Below are 18,197 nucleotides of genomic sequence, written 5' to 3'. Positions count from 1 at the left end.
ACAAAACTGTATTAATTTAATTTAACATTTTTAACAGACTTCAGTTGTGCAGCTCAACAGTTAAATGCCAGTCAGAGTACACATAGGTTCAGTTTTGTAAATCATACTATAAAGACGGTAAATATGCCAAAAGTACGTCATTCAGTCAATTTAAAATCAAAACTAACAAGTTACATTTCAGAATTTAAAGAAGATGGTTTATCAACTGACAATAAAATATTATTTTGTAATTTGTGTCAGTGTGCAGTATCATCTACACAAAAGTTCCTGGTGCAACAACACATTACAACTAGTAAACATCAGGCCAACAAACAACTAAATTCCAAGCAGAGACAATTGTTTTTAACACAACCAACAACATCGAATGTAAGATCTGAGTTTAACATCGACCTGTGCCGTTCTCTCATCTCTGCTGATATTCCTCTCTACAAACTAAAGAATAAGGTCTTCAGGGAATTCCTTGAAAAATATACTCAACATACAATCCCGGATGAGTCAACACTTAGGAAGACGTATGCTCCATCCATCTACGATGAGACAATACAGAAGATAAGAGATGAAATTAAAGATAGTTCAATTTGGGTTTCCATTGATGAGACTCCCGACAAAGAAGGTAGACTTGTTGGTAATGTAGTTATCGGTTTGTTAAGTGAACAATATTCTGAACGAATTCTTTTACATTGTGATGTTCTAGAAAAGTGCAATAACAAAACTATAGTTAAACTGTTCAACGAAGCTATGGGTATCCTGTGGCCAAAGGGTATTTTGTACGATAATGTGTTATTCTTTATTAGCGATGCTGCCCCTTATATGGTCAAAGCTGGACAAGCATTATCTGTTGTATATCCTAAATTGACTCATTTTACTTGTGTGGCGCATGCATTTCATCGTGTGGCAGAAGTGGTCAGAGACAATTTCCCTAAAGTAGATTTGTTGATTTCATCAGTGAAAAAAGTATTTCTCAAAGCTCCCAGTAGAGTTAACGTGTTGAAAGAAATGTACCCTGAAATTCCATTGCCACCAAAGCCAATTTTAACTAGATGGGGTACATGGCTAGAAGCAGTTGAATATTATGCCGAACATATAGACTCTATTAACAATGTTCTCCTTGCATTGGACTCTGAAGATGCAGTCTCAATTGATACTGCGAAAACAGTTACCTGTGACATAAGTGTGAAGAATGACTTAGCTCACATTCAGCATACATTTTCATGCATCATAAAAACGCTCAAAAGTCTCCAAAATAGGCACCTTTCACTATCTGAAAGTTTTGAAATTATAAATAGTACTGTGAAACAACTGAATCGTGGTAGAGGTAAAGTTGCAGATGCAGTAAGAGCTAAGGTGGACACTGTACTTTCAAAAAACCCTGGATATGAAGAACTACAAAAGGTTGTTGCTGTGATGAGTGGTGAATCAACAGTGAAGATTAACTTGGACTTATCCCCAGCAGACATTGTGAAATTGAATTATGTACCAGTTACTTCTTGTGACGTCGAACGCTCTTTTAGTCAGTATAAATCTATCCTCAGAGACAATAGAAGAAGATTCACTTTTCAGCACTTGAAAGAAATGTTTGTAACCTATTGTTATGGTAACAGACAATAAAAATTGTGTTTTGTTGAAACTACATTGGAAGATAAGGTACCTACGTCCATTATATTTTTTGTTTAGTTTGATTAAAATGTACCAATATTTAACGTACATAGTCATTTTTTTATAATTTTAAGTCCATATTTAATTCCATATTTTGGTAAAAATCCATATTTAATTCCATATTTTGGTAAAAATAACTACATATATATTTACATATTTCATATATTTTTAGTCCATATAAATCCGTTCCCTGCTTATAATTATGGTTCTCTGAATTACCTTTTGTATAATTATATGCTGATACTTTGGAATAGGCATATTCAAGTCCGTGTCTTACAGACACACATGATTTACTATGGAAAGCAAACCATATTGTGGGATAAGAATTAAAGAACAAGTTTTAAAAATGTATCTTAATTTATAATGTGCTCATTTCCTGGTTTATTTGTGTATGAGTATGATATATAACATTTTTACTCAATTCCAGTAAATTTATTCTTCGACAGTTATTAAAATAAATATATAAAATCATCCAGCAAAAGTCCAGAATTTATATTTTAGAAAATACAAAAAATCACATAGACGCTTTCAGTATCACTTGACTTAAAAATCAACAATCCAAGGTACGCACGCTTTGCTGTTTAATTGCAGATATCCGCGAGAAATTTAACTTTAAATGGTATATCTACTTGTTAATTATCTTATTTCTCAAGTGATTCATATAATTTTCCAGGGCATGTCTGGACTTATTTACAGGATTGCAACCTTCATGTTTGAGCAGCCACTGAAAGAATCCTTGATCAGGAAACAGTAACAAGATTAGGAACATGTGTTGCTAATGTATCGTAGTTATTGGTTCTCTTTGAGAGGTAGGGAGTCCCAGAAGTCCATGCGTGCTTTGAATAGATCTGGCACTACACTGACTCGCAGTGGCATGATTCCATCAACAGGTTCTGTCGGAGGTTGCTGGTGTCCAAACACATAGTACGCTAACTGATCCTGGTATGCACCTACGGAAGGCCACAGTACACCTTGAGGCGCATCTTCTTCACTGGGTGTTGGCTTTCTAGTGGGGAAAGAGACAAAAAGCTTTGATATTATGTGGAAAATATATTGACCACTAGGGTAAATCAGGCTAATATGGTTACAATAAAGCATTTTACTCCATATCTTCCACTTGGGTAATGATAACAGCTTGATAACCTAAAACATTTTAAAGTATATCTATTTTAAACGATATAACCCATTCAAATGTTGCCCTCGGTAGCGTAGTTGGTATAGCGCTGCCTTTCTATGCTTGAGGTTGCGGGTTCGATCCCGGCCGAGGTCGATGGCATTTAAGTGTCTTTAAATGCGACAGGCTTATGTCAATAGATTTACTGGCATGTAAAAGAACTCCTGCGGGACAAAAATTCCGACACACCGGCGACGTTGCAATTGCGAGCGTTGTTTTTTTTCCATTGAAACGTTAAAATTATTCTTTATGTGTGTATGCTTTTTACTATAACGTTACAAGTGCCCTTATTATCTTCACTATAAGTAAAATATGGGCACATATGTTGGTAATATGGGCAGTATAGGAATTAAAAGCATATATTTAATACAAAATACATGTATTTAATGCCTTCTATACTAACCATTCACAGAACAACGTTAATGGTGAAGTAATAGAACACTGAACAAATGAGAAAAAATGTAAGTAAACACTTATACTACATTAAAATTGATTTAACGGATTCAATGAGGAAGAAAGACTATGAAAAATATTTTAAATAGTTATAAATGTTATTTCAAATGGTATAAATCCCTAAAAGGCTAAGAACAAAATCAAAAGAAGCCCAAAATAATGTTCTAAATTTATTTCGTGAAATCATCACAGAAAAATTAATCACTTTCAATCTCAACACATTCTTCATTGTACCAGAAAGCGCATGATCCTTCACACTGTACTTACTTCTGTTCATTTTGCTCAATATAAAAATCTCTTCAACATGCAGGACAAATGCAAAAAGCATTTGTTGAAGAAGATATATTCATATTCAAGTGCTGTCATGTTGCTGATTTTCTAAATTTATTGGCTCTTATTACCACTCTTTTGGTAACTTCAGACAAACAAATGAAAACAAAGAAAATTATACTAGCTTTTGTGTATGATAACATTCCATTTCTACAATCTAAATTTGATATATAATTTGTATTATAATCAGTAAAATTATAGCAGTAAACATAAACAGTTATTATACGACTGTCCTGGTGTTGAGAAGAAAGTTATAAAATCATCGAATGTTAATTTTTTTTAATTGGAATAAAAAGTTAAAGTAGGACTTAGCATTTTACAATAATTGAGATAATTAAGAGTACACATATATGAGTAAATTTCAATTACATTTTGACATTTAGCTCTTAAAATTCCAGCCTATAGAAAAATATTGATGAAAGATTAAGGAAATATCATTCATTGTTTGTGCCCATAATACCTTGAATGACAGTGCCCATATTTGCCTTAGTGTATTATTTCAAATGATGGCCAGTTTATTCAGCGAATTCATGCTTCAGAACTCCCACCATATGGATTACTCTACCATTCCCGCCTAGGTATAGATTTTCAGTACTATTCACACATTTGTGGCCGTCATTCCTTAAGTAAATCATGTAAAAATCAACAACCATTATGTTTGCTATGCTCCAAAATCTACTCACATTCATAATTGTAGAGCCCGGACGAGAAGTTATGGCACCAGCGCGAGGGACGCATTTTATTTCGTTTGCTTGGACTCGCCCTCACACTCAACTGGAGGGGTTTTGATTAGTTGATTACTAGCATTCCGAGTGTTCAGATCGTTCTGCTACTACCGCTATTGCTAATACTGAAAACATTGTCCTTCTGAGCGCCCTCATTATGGCATTGTCTAAGGTGTGAAATCATAGAGTAGTTCATAGTCAAGGATATGAAATAGCATACAATGTATGGAAATTCATGTCAGAAGAGATTGTAAATGGAATACCAATCCCATTGAAAAGCTTGTGTGCAAGAGTACTGGCTGCCACTTGTTTTTCAAAGCGAACCTTGGCAAGAATCAAGAAAGAACGGAAAAATATTGAGGCAGGAACAGCAGATTCTTTCTCCAGTCCGGAAAAATAAAAAATCACAGCCGAAGAAGAAGATTATTGCAGCTGTAGACAGTTTTGATGAGGAAATCCTAAGAAGACTCATCTATAATTTCTACGCTACGCATAAACAGAGGCCGACTGTGCAATCGCTTCTTCCAAAAATGGATATCAGTGTATGATTATGTGAAGAAAGTAGAGAAAAATTACATTGAAAGTGAGCACGTGATGGACAGTATTTTGGAGAACATTTCCATAGACTTAGAGACATCTGATTCCAGCACAGATCAGTCGCCTGATTCGGACGGAGAATAAGAATATAATGATGGAATAGCGGGCATAATTTCATTAGGTGCCTTCGGACTCTTGAGTAGGAAAGTGGTGATACTAAGGTAAGACGAATGTTTTTAGAAAGAGATGAAACGGATATGCCTGCCGCTCTGAGCTTGAGAACCGTAACCCAAACAACTCCCACTCCTCTACCCTGCTGGCCGGCAATTTAAAACTTCGCGCAGGTTGGTACCATAACATCTCGTCTCAGCTCTATTTGTAGTGTTCACATGTCAGCAGCGTCTACACCATTCACACTACGAGGTTTACCAACATACTATCTGATGCTTCGTAACTCATAAAGTATTAGGTTAACATGGGCATTACCTTAAAAGTGCTCATATTATCCGTGTGCCCATATTTGTCTGATTTATCCTACACGTTTTATACAGTGCTTACTAAGTATGCTGACCAATAGAACTATTTTGTTGTCTTTTACCTAATCAGTTTCGGTTTTCTTTTTACTTTTTTTTTTTCGTTTTTATTTAAATTCAACAAAACAATTACAATTAATTAAAGGTGATAACAAATAAGGTGAGTGTATACTTTTGTGTACATTACCAAAGTCCTTATACTCACAACACGCTAGTAGACATTTACATAGTTGTCAATTCAATTTAGAAACTGAAATAAAATTATGTTAAATAAACATAAAAAGGAAACTTGTCATGAAAAAAGTCTCACACTTTGCACTCATACTTTCAACTCACAACACAGTAGTAATAAAGTTTACTTATTGTCTATCATTATTTTAAATACACTACACATTTGAATATAAACAAAATACCAAAAAGTCACAGTAAAGTATTATTGTACATCGTTGTGTACATAGATATAGGCAAAAGTCACGGTAAAGTATTATAGTGCATCGTTATGTACATCGATATAGACAAAAGTCACAGTAAAGTATTATTGTACATCGTTGTGTACATAAGTATAGACAAAAGTCACAGTAAAGTATTATTGTACATCGTTGTGTACATAGGTATAAACAACACTTGCACTCAGAACATGCTATTAATATAGTTTACATAGGTTATATGTGAAATGTTTAGAAATTACAATTATTTGTGTAAAATAAATCTATACTAATAATAAATCTGTAGCCGAAATTTTTCTGGTAATTTTCGATTTTCCAAAAATAATTCGTCCTAACATATATAATTAACCAAACTGAAACCGAAAATCGCTTTTTTGAAATTTTTGTTTGTATGTCTGTCTGTATGATTGTTACCTTTTCACGCGATAATGGCTGAACGGATTTCGATGAAAATTGGAATATAAATTAAGTTCGTCGTAACTTAGATTTTAGGCTATATGGCATTCAAAATACATTATTTAAAAGGGGGGTTATAAGGGGACCTGAATTAAATAAATCGAAATATCTCGCTTATTATTGATTTTTGTGAAAAATATTACATAACAAAAGTTTCTTTAAAAATAATTTTCGATAAGTTTTATTCCTTGAAAAATTTTGATAGGACTGATATTTAATGAGATAAATGAGTTTCAAAATTAAAATAACTGCCATCTAAGGCCGTGTAATGAATTAAAAAACAAATGACTTCGTCTATAAGGGGCCTTGGACAGCAACAATCGAAAGCTATGAAACATAGCCTACAGAGAATGTTTCTGTGTTTGTATGAAGTAATATAGGAAGCTAAATTAACCGATTTGTATAATTAATTATTATTTCACCATTGGAAAGTGTAGTTTCTCTAGATGGACATAATGCTATAATGTTATTACAGTAACTTCTGATATAATATAATATAATATAATATAATATAATATGTAATATTATATAATATAATTTAAGTTATTTGAAGGGTTCAGAACCGTAGTGGGCCAAGCGCCATTTACTGAATACTTAGAAAACAAGGGTTAAAATTAAGTTATTACCATAATTCAATGGAAACCTATAACAAGTAAAATAAAATATACACATTAAATCTAAATGATGTCAATCTTCATTAAACTATGGTTGCATGTAATAAAAATTAAGAAACATATTAAAGGAATTGTCATTGCACCAAATGAGTGTCTTGGGGCCAAAATGATCGCATTTTAATTATTTGGATGCAATTTAAATTAAGTAACATATTAAACGATTTATTCTTCTATCAATCACAAATGTTCCCTGGATCAAATGTCCTATTTTAATTATGTAATTACTTTATATTTATTTCTAACGAGTGCAGCGGAGCGCACGGGTACGGCTAGTAAATGAATAAATATACATTTATATTCATAACACGTTATCATATTTACATAACAATCGATTAATTATGTTTCACATTTTCTATCAATACACAGACTTAAAAATTAGATCCTTCACTTTTTTTTTGTTTACATTTAAAATATTGCATACATAATAATTAGCCTATTTTTATTTGTAAACAGACTTGGATAGGGTGTTTTCTTTTAGTTATACCTTCCATTTCAAAACTATAATATTGCAAACAAATTAACTTGCATTCTTTTTATATAGAAACACCGTTCCTCTTGTGTCATTGTTACATAGTGTTCTGAGATCACATCTTAGTATTTATTTTAGAATTACGATCTTGAATCAAAAGAAATTAAATTGTTATAATTGAAGCAGGTCAAGTTGGATTTTTGATCGAGCGTCACTTTGATATTTATATTTTACTTTAATCTTTTCCGTTTTCAGCATTCCTACATAGTCATTTACAGTTGGTAGTTCTGTTGTTAACTGGTAAAGCAGTAAACTTACTGCCAACCACACATGTACGAATACATTACTTTCTGTTGGTGGGTCGATACAAAGGAGGACCTGATTCATACCATTCACACTCTTGATGTCTCCTATAATACACAATCGTCGTTTTGCTTCTTCCCAAACAAACTTTGCAGGTCCACAGTTCGTTACACGATGTTTTCGTGTATCCAAAAACCCACATTTTTTGCAGGCCGGTGACGCAGTGATATTGTGGCGATATTTCTTCTCTTCCGTTGGGATAATTTCATTGATGTATTCGTATGCTGAAATCTTCCATGTGGTGGGAATGTCCGCTAGGTGAAGGTTATTCCAGATTTTGGACCATCTCTCTTTCGGATATCGTTCCATTATGTGTGGTGTCTGATAAGTGTCTTGCAGAATGTGCTGATATATCATTTTTTTTTTTGTTGCGGGCCATTTACCCCCAAAATATCTGCTGGGCATTTTTCAATCTGTTCCCAAGATTGTTTTATCAAGTGGGGTAATGTGGAGGTCCTCTTTCGTAGTGATGGTGTGTGATGTTCCTAGAAATTTATATCTACCTGGTCCCCCCTTCCTTGTAGTGCTCACATTACGTTTCGTATAAGAAGTGCTTGACATTTCTGTTTTACGGCTATTAGCTGCAACCCACCCTTCTTTTTCGGTAGATATAATTGCGTTTTTTTAAGCTTATAGAAATGCCCATTCCATATATAATAGTTTACCGCTTTTTCCATAATGCATGAATATTTGTTAGTCATCGGCAGTACTTGAGCGATATACCATAATTTTGACAGACAAAATACATTGACGTGCCAAATTTTCTAAATCAAATTTAGATTTCTGGTGATATTTTTAAACATTGAGGCTCGGCTGTTGGCAGTGACTTTAGACCAATTGCTTTCCACCATATCGTCAAAAGAGGTGCATACCGTTAGACCTAGTATATTTGTTTTAGCTTTAATTGGGATGTTATTAATTGTTTGTTGTTGAGGCCATTTCCCTACGGGCAATAAAGTTGATTTTTGATAGTTTATTTGCGCGTTTGAGGCCTCACAATAAGTTTGCAAAATATCTGGAAGATATTCACACTCTATGATGTCACGAAGTAGGAGAACAAAGTCGTCTGCATACACTCTTATTGTAAACATTGGTGTTGGTACTCGATTTATAGAGTGCAGTACCTGATTAGCAAGTCGTATAAATGGTTCTACACTGACTGCAAAAAGAAACATAGATAGAGGACACCCTTGTCTGACTGAGGATTTTATTGGAATTCTTTTTATTAATAAACCCGTATATCACTTTAATGGTATTAATTATTTTCTGAGGTATACAGAAGTGCTGCACAACTGCGTATAAATAATTGTGTGACACTTTGTCGAAAGCTTTCTCAAAATCGAGTGCTACCAGTGCACCACTTTCATTTGGATGTTCTTCATAGTATAAAATGGTGTCTCTGATGGCAATGAGATTGTCTATGATGGACTTATTGGGGATGCCACATGTTTGCCCTGTTTCAAAAATATCTTCAGATATTGGTCGAAAACGGTTGGCTAGAACTTTCATCAGTAATTTATAATCGGTGTTTAAAAGTGTGATGGGTCTATAATCGGCTGCTGTATTAGGAGATTTCTTCTTCGGGATGAGCGTCATCACACCGTCACTGAACCCATCAGTTGTATCATGAGCATTAAAAATATAGTTGAACAGTTCCAACAAATATTCTTTCATCACTATCCAATGTGTTTTATAAAACTGATATGTTAGAGCATCTGGACTGGGTGCTGTGTGTTTAGGCGTTGAGTTTAATGCTTTCCGGATTTCCTCTTCTGTGATTGGATGTTGCAGTTCTTCTTGCTTGATCACATTTAAGTGGCGATTGACATGTTTGAGTATCCTTTGTGTTTGCTGCTGCGAAGTATTTGTATTTTCATACAGAGACGTAAAGTGTTTCTCAGATTCTGTTATACATTCATTGTTTGTGTTGAGGGTTTTCCCAGCCGCCGTCTGAAGATTTGTAATGAATTTGACATGTTGTTTTTGCTTTTCTTTTACTAAGTGATAGAGGGCACATTTTTCGTCTTCGTTTATTGTTGGAACTTTCGATCGAATTACTACTCCATACATTGTCTTTTCCTGTAAAGTGCATATTGTGCGTTTAACTTGACGGATTTCTTCCCATTTATTACCTTCTGTCTTGTGACAGGAATAAAGTTCATTCAACATCTGATAATAAAATTGAAGTGTAGCTCTACTTTCCTGTGCTCGTAGATATCCCGCAGTCTGATAGAACGACTTAATTCCGGGTTTTATAATACGAATTCATTTCTGCATAATACTTAGAGGGGAATTTTGTACTCTGTGTTTTATATTTTCAAAATGATCATTAAAGTTCTGCTTCACATCATGCCGTTGAATTAAAGAGTTGTTTAACTTCCAATAACTGCGTCCGTACAAAGGAGGTAGTGTTTCGGTTATTGTTGACAATCGCACACAATCATGGTCGGAGAATGGTGTGGGAATTACTGTCACGTTGTATATGTCATTTGTATATGCTTCACTGATGTAAAAACGGTCAAGTCGGGACGCACTGTTCTGTCTGTGAAATGTGAACGTTACGTTGTTTCCATGCTTATTTTCCCATGTGTCCACAAGCTTTAAGTCTGTCTCTAGTGTTTTTAAAACAGGCGAGGGATTGTAACTCCCAGATTGGTCCAGTCTCCTCCGAGAATTAGCTGATTATATCGATGTCGTAAAAAGAAGGGCAAGTCTTTACTAAGGAAGTTCTCTCGTTCATTACGATTATTAGTTCCGGATGGGAGGTACACATTCACTATGTGGGTGTCATTTAAAGTCAAGGATGTTACTCTACCACTTGGATGTCCTTCTATATTTGTAACAATAAAACCAGCACGATAGATTATACCTCTATTGTTTTCTCCTGTATGAACTACAAAATCAAATTGTGGTCCTAAAAAACTAAAATTATCCATGTTTACTTCTTGTAATAGTAATTCATCTATGTCAGTGGCTGGCAGATGCTGCAGTTATGACGTAAGAGCCAGTCAGGCCTCAAGAGCTTGGAAGAGCGAGCAGTTGAGTCGTATTACTGTTAACACGCACCAGCGCAGTGGCGTCAGTGCAGCAATGATACGACAGTTCTTGGAGATAAACTGATGGAATCACATTCCTGTATTTTGCTAGGGAATAACTACTCTGCGGTCATGATGGCAACATTCTTGGCAAATTCCCCGTCATTAAAAGAACGCATGTTCTTTGCAATGGCTAGTGAAATCCTATATCTTAAGCCTTAAGCTTACCATTGATTCACTGACAGTGTGTTCCCTAGCTTCACTTAACAATTTATCTTTCAATTGCTGCACTAGTACTTGTCGATATTCTCCCCCATATTTGTCATAATCATTTGTGTGGCATAAAGAATAATGGCGTTGTGTATTGCATTTCTTTATATGCTGAAACAGCTTGCCACAAATCACACATCGCTATTCCTCCATACTCCATAACACAGTTTGATCTCGACAAAGTATTTAGCTTGGGCACGGTAGTGACACAAAGTGATGGTGTGTTTCAAAAGTTGAAATATACTTTGCATACCACTCACCAAGTTTGGGCCTATATAGTTCAATCTGTATATTGTGTAGGAAAATGTCTGTTAAAAACACTTGAACTATTTTCAAGTTTCCGAGTAGACAAAGTGTTGTAGTACTGCTTAAATTATTTATTTCTATATTTGTATATTTATAGCAGTCTCGGAGCCTCATTTACATAATGCGAACGCTTCTGCAGCTGGCTGTATTATGAATTTCATATTATTATAAGTATATTAAATTTGGTTACAAACCAAAATATTTTGTTACATTGATTTATCACGGATGTACAGTTTTGTTTTCGTACAAATGTATTGTAATTGTGCTGTTCCCATACTACCTCATGGATCGCGCTCTGTCAGTGCATAGGCGCCGTACCACCACTGTTCAGTTGAACCTTCTCTCCTCGCTGTGCTCAGTATGCAGAGATTGCCGAGCAAAGAGCGTGGCGGCTCCGTGGTATGACGTCACAGAGCACGGAACATGCCGGTCACTGATCTATGTTATTGTCTCTAATAAAATGACTCAATGCGTTTTGCTGGATTTACTCTGTATGCTATTTATATTTAACGTAGCATAGTTTCTTAAGATTGCCATACTGAAAAAGTAAAGAACTGTGATCGCATGTAGAGTATAGTTGCTAGGAAATGTACCACCACGTTTCATAATAAATTTTTGCAAGAAAATGCTTTGTTCTACGAAACACAGCCAAACTTTACGGCAGTATTATCTCCTGGCTAGAACCCGTTTGAACCGCGTTTTCTTTCTTGGTTCCTTCTTTAGTACGACCGTATATCGCGTAAGGATGGGGTCGCGGGTTGTTCTTGATTTCACCTATTGTACTAGTGTTCTGCGACTCTTTTTCTACGATGTTACTTGAATTTGTTATTTATCTTTTTCGCAGCCTAGGATCTCGTATAATTTCGTGTTCTACTGTTGACTTCAGTTTTTTGTTGGGAGTTGCATCTACTGTACCTGCTGCTCCTGCACTTTGCAGTCCACAGACATTGTTGTATCTTCTTCTGCTGGATGTTTCTCCTGATGTTGAATTTTATCCTCCATGTCTTTGTATTCTGCTTTGTTATCCTGTTGTTCAGGTGTTTGCCCTACCATGTCCTCCGTTGCCTTCAAATAATTTACGTCATTTGACTTTTCTACAGACTTCATGACGGGTGTAGGAGACGCCGGATGTGTTTCTTCTAATTCCATTGGGTCGGGCTGTTCGTCATGTATTTGCTCCGTCGTTAAAGTAGATTCGGTGTGCTCCGCGGCATGGGAAGCTGGCGCAGAACACTCGCTAATCCCAGCAACAACGTCGCTTAGCAGTAGTTTCCGGGTTTGAACACTCACATTCAATTTGGTTTTTCGTTTAGGGCATTCTTCTTTTAGATGACCTGCCTCGTGGCAGACGAAACACAACTGCGGTTGACCTACGTATGTTATTTGAGCAGGGAAGCCAGCAATTTTTATTGATCGAGGAATATGTTGTTTAATTTCCATTTTTACTGCCCTAATTCCGTTGTTGACTGGGAAGGGAAAGGCTGTACTCCACTGTTCGTTTCGTATTGAGCCAATGGTTCCATATCGGTTTAGCACTTGTGTCACTTCGGAATTTGGTATTTCCTGGGGGAGGTTAAATACTCGCACTGTGAATGAGGGAAAATCCGCTAATTTTAAATTGTGTGTTTTCACCATTCTCATATTTGAAAGGCACTTCCCCTTCATATGTTTGTACTATTCTCTCAAATAAGTTAGGAGAAATTACCTTAAGATAAAGTGATCTTGTCCACACCTGTGGAGCAACGGTCAGCGCGTCTGGCCGCGAAACCAGGTGGCCCGGGTTCGAATCCCGGTCGGGGCAAGTTACCTGGTTGAGGTTTTTTCCGGGGTTTTCCCTCAACCCAATACGAGCAAATGCTGGGTAACTTTCGGTGCTGGACCCCGGACTCATTTCACCGGCATTATCACCTTCATTCAGACGCTAAATAACCTAGCTGTTGATAAAGCGTCGTAAAATAACCCAATAAAATAAAATAAAGTGATCTTTCCTGTGTGTTGAGCTGTACCATGTCCAACTGATCTGCTGTTATCTTTAACTGTTGTTGTATTCATCTGTGCAGTTCCATTGTCTCGTTGCCGTTGTCTCAAATTGAACCTTGATGGTGTTGACACGACGAAAGGTCGTCATTCTTGTTGACATTCACTTAAAGCACCACTATTTATATTAATTAGATGTATATTGTCTGTTATTAATGTACCTTATTTGACCGCACTATGTCACTTACGCTATAAATAATAAGAAACTTTACGTGCGCGTAATCAATCAGTTCTGGTCACGGTACACAAGCCGGATCGGAAACACACGACCTTCCTCTACCGTGGTCAGAACCACACTGGTTTCAGAAGTAACAAATATCCCAGAATTATAACACTGCTAATTAACAAATCATTTGAAAAAAATACGAGAACGTTGTTTTTTCTTGCTAGGTATCACAGTTCTTGTTAAAATAGTGTATGGAACTCAAATCTCTATTCAATTAAACCAGAATCATTCATTCGCCACTAGAATAATGGTTCGTTAGTCTCTCCTAACGTAAAATAATTATGTGAAACATACATAGGCGTACCCTTGTTTGATACGATATATTTTGTAAAGAAAATGTAATTAGACGTTTCTTGGATAGAAATTAAACAAAACGTCATTTTCTGAATATTACTCATGAGTTATTATATTCAGATTCCGTATGTTTTCAGAACATTATTTCTAATATACTCGTATTAAATGAAGGGAATTTCACAAAATATAATTATCGAGAAAAACAGTTTAATGGTTGAATATTCCTGTTTTTTTACTAGTGTACCATATGTTTAACGTTACCTTATACGGACAATAGCGCTTTTAAATGTTTTTGTGATCGGACAGTTCTGTAGTCCCAGTTACCACCTATAGAATGCGCTATATACATACCATAAAGTTGCTAAAAATGGACATTTTTCTTGTTCCCTCTTGCCAACAACTTTCATATGCAAATTTCTGCGCCATTAACCTCGTAAAGGAACTAATATGAAAAAAAATCTTCTAATACTTAAAGGGAAGGAGATGTAGGTACACAAAGATGGCGAAGCCACAAATATAACAACGTTTATATATATTCCTCAGTGGTATAGAGTTAAAAGTTCTGTAATCAAGATGTATAACAACGTTACCTTCAGAATGCATGAAAGTGTATTTGTCAAAATTTCTGACCAGTTTCAATAGCATCACAAAAATTATTTTCGTTTCTACTAATTTACTCATATTAAATGTTTATTTATGTTCGTTTATATCTATGAATAATTAGTGGGTAGGTGGATGAAAACCGAGAGAATCGGAATGATAAGAACTCTAGACGTGTCATGAACAAGGCCCGGATCTTGGAGACTTGTGTTGCTGCACGTACGTAAGTAACCGACTTCAATGTCAACATAAACTCATTCCAACCCCGCTTCCGTAAAGGAGGTACTGTCAGATCCGCTTGAAAAGTGACTTCCGTCTAGAACAACATATATTTTATTAATAACCTTGGAAAATACATTGAATTTAATGGTGTGCTCTGTACATTTTATTACAGTGTATGACTATGTACATTCGAAGGTTTTCGAATTAAAAACTTTTTCGATTGTCAGAACCGATTTTAAGCGCGAAAAACTTCTTTCCACGTCACAAGACGTGACGGGTGCAAACTTAAAATACTGAATGTATTCACTGTCACTGTTATGTGTTTGATTTTCAGTACTTGCTAGCTGATCACGTATTTGGCAAAGATCAGAATATCCAACATTTTTGTCAATAATTGTTTTCAGTTTTTGTGTCACTGCTTAGGCGGGCCCCTCTCTGACTTGATCTACGGCTGTGGGCAAGTCTTGTACTACTTTAAGAGACTTAGATATTTCCATGGCACTTGTTTCCAACAGCTTAATATATTTTGACATATCCTTGAACTTCTGTTCAATAAACATAATGTGGTCTCTCAGCTGTTCCGACACTAACTTTTTAGCTATGGCAACTGAAGAACAATCCTCACTATTGAGCACTGCTAACACGTCTACTATTTTTTCGTAATATTTTGCATAATAGCTTGCAGCATCCAACCAAGTACCCCAACGTATTATGATTGGCTTTGGAGGTAAGGGAATTTCTGGCGCTATATTTTTAAATACTTGTAACCTAGTAGGTGCCTTTAAAAATATATTTTTTCATATTTGATGTGAACCGGTCCACATCTGGATAGGAACTCCTCACAGTCTCGGCTACTCTGTGAAGACAATGAGCAAGACAAGTCATGTGACAGATGTTAGGGTAGCTTAATTTTATTTGTCTGCCTGCTTTCATCATGTAAGCAGCGCCATCGGTGACTAGCATGAGGATATTTTCACGTTTAACTTCGTCTGGCCATAAAAGAGACATTGAGTTTTCAAATAGTGTTACAATGGATGCATGATTCACTTTATCAAGTACCTCTGCGGTTAACAAAAACTTTTCACCAGGTCCATCAGGACTCAATGTTCCGACAACGACATATGCTACAAATCGCCCTGTTTCATCAGTCGTTTCGTCCACAGAAACACAAATCTTATTATTTCCTACCGCTTTCCTTATCTGATTTAAAACATCTGCATAACAATCTGGCAGATAGTTTTTGCGAAGAGTTGATTCGGAAGGAAGTTGTTTTTCTGTATATTTTTCTATGAAGTTCTTAAAAAAAACATTCTCTACTTTATGGAATGGAATGTTGGCCCCCACCATTATCTCACAGACGTCCCGAAAAAATGTATACTTCCGACTTGAGAGAGAAGTAGATGGAACTTTGTTTACTTCCTGGTCCAATAAAGCTACACTTGCCTTATGTTGTTTGGTGTTGCAATGTCTTTCAATGAATGCTCGTTTCCAGCCTCTAGTTTGTGTGCGGAAAAATCTACAAATTATAAATTCTCCATTCGAAGAAAATATTTCACCTCCTCCAAATTCCTCCACGAAACAATTCACCTACAATTCAAAGTAGTATTGTTAAACTTTTATAACACCGCTTCTAATAACACGTATGTTGTGAGTTCTGAAAACGTCCGCTTACCTGCACTTCTTTGAATGTAATTGGCTTCGCCATGACTCGGTTACCTCGTCCGTATGCTGTACTTGTATGTGCCCGCTTTGTTATTAGTTGTGACTGTCACTGTGCACTCGCAACGCAAACTACCAGCACAATCCCCCCGTCCTATCTGAAGCCGTAGTCGCGCGGAGAACACAGACGTACCGAACATCCGTGGCCTGGTCATGAATATACTTACTACAACTGTTCCCATTTGTAGAGGTGCATAAGACTGAATACAAATTCGTTTGATATGTTTGTACAGTTTAAATCTGAGAGCCTTAACTTCCCGCCACCCTTGCACCGATATGGGCTTTAAAATGGTTGACTATTAGTCTAAATCATTAAATAATTTTGTAGACCATTATTGATTTCCGTGCCTCTGATTGAGGTTTTGGCTGATATGTATATCTATTATCAAGCAGTACATCTATCTCACTTGACGATATGTGTCAGAGGAAGAAAAATTGTTTGTATGCATCTGAAGTCTGATTAATGTAATATGTAGCTAGTCAGCGATGAACAGAATGGAGGGAGAAATGAACTGGCCATCCCACCCCATTATCTCCTGGCCTAGTTGCCTTATAAGTGGCACCTTGGTGGTATCACTTGTGAGGTTCAGACTTGTCTTCGGACAGTTCACTAAACAACAACAACAACAATTGATTTTCGAATATCGATTAAATCTCAGATTAGTAACCATGCGATGAAACTGATTTTAATTTATAATAGTGAATAGTGAATCGTGGGCTATATTTCAATTTCAGTGGTAAAAATTTTCATTATTATTATTAATATTCGAATTAGTGTTCCTCAGAACATCAGTTATTCATAGATTTCAAAAAGGCATATGACTCGATTAAGAGAGAAGTTTTATATAATATTCTTATTGAATTTGGTATTCCCAAGAAAGTAGTTCGATTAATTAAAATGTATCCCAATGAAACTTACAGCAGAGTCCGTATAGGCCAGTTTTTATCTGATGCTTTTCCAATTCACTGCGGGCTAAAGCAAGGTGATGCACTATCACCTTTACTTTTTAACTTCGCTCTAGAATATGCCATTAGGAAAGTTCAGGATGTCAGAGAGGGTTTGGAATTGAACGGGTTACACCAGCTTCTTGTCAATGCGGACGACGTGAATATGTTAGGATAAAATCCACAAACAATTATTAGGGAAAACGCGGAAATTTTATGTGAAGCAAGTAAAGGGATAGGTTTGGAAGTAAATCCCGAAAAGACAAGGTATATGATTATGTCTCGTGACCAGAATATTGTACGAAAAGGAAATATAAAGATTGGAGGTTTATCCTTCGAAGATGTGGAAAAATTCAAATATCTTGGAGCAACAGTAACAAATGTGAATGACACTCGGGAGGAAATTAAACACAGAATAAATATGGGAAATGCTTGTTATTATTCGGTTGAGAAGTTTTTGTCATCCAGTCTGCTGTCAAAAAATCTTAAAGTTAGAATTTATAAAACAGATATACTACCGGTTATTCTGTATGGTTGTGAAACTTGGACTCTCACTTTGAGAGAGGAACAGAGATTGAGGGTTTTTGAGAATAAGGTTCTTAGGAAAATATTTGGGGCTAAGAGGGATGAAGTTACAGGAGAATGGAGAAAGTTACACAACGCAGAGCTGCACGCATTGTATCCTTCACCTGACATAATTAGGAACATTAAATCCAGAAGTTTGAGA

The 18,197-nt window shown here is 35.9% G+C and overlaps 1 protein-coding gene across 2 annotated transcripts in view; it reads right to left on the bottom strand.

Annotated features, from left to right (window-relative positions):
• Window positions 1-2,127: 2,127 nt before the first annotated feature.
• Window positions 2,128-18,197, bottom strand: part of LOC138705182 (juvenile hormone esterase-like) — a 69,617-nt gene continuing 53,547 nt past the window's right edge. For both annotated transcript variants that reach the window (XM_069833891.1, XM_069833892.1), the window contains one exon: window positions 2,128-2,662. In XM_069833891.1, the coding sequence (XP_069689992.1) occupies window positions 2,446-2,662 (217 nt within the window). In that variant the 3' untranslated portion in view covers window positions 2,128-2,445. The remainder of the gene's footprint in view (window positions 2,663-18,197) is intronic.

Source organism: Periplaneta americana, chromosome 8, assembly GCF_040183065.1.
Source record: "Periplaneta americana isolate PAMFEO1 chromosome 8, P.americana_PAMFEO1_priV1, whole genome shotgun sequence".
Lineage (NCBI taxonomy): Eukaryota > Metazoa > Arthropoda > Insecta > Blattodea > Blattidae > Periplaneta > Periplaneta americana.
This window is presented reverse-complemented; position numbering and strand designations above follow the sequence as displayed.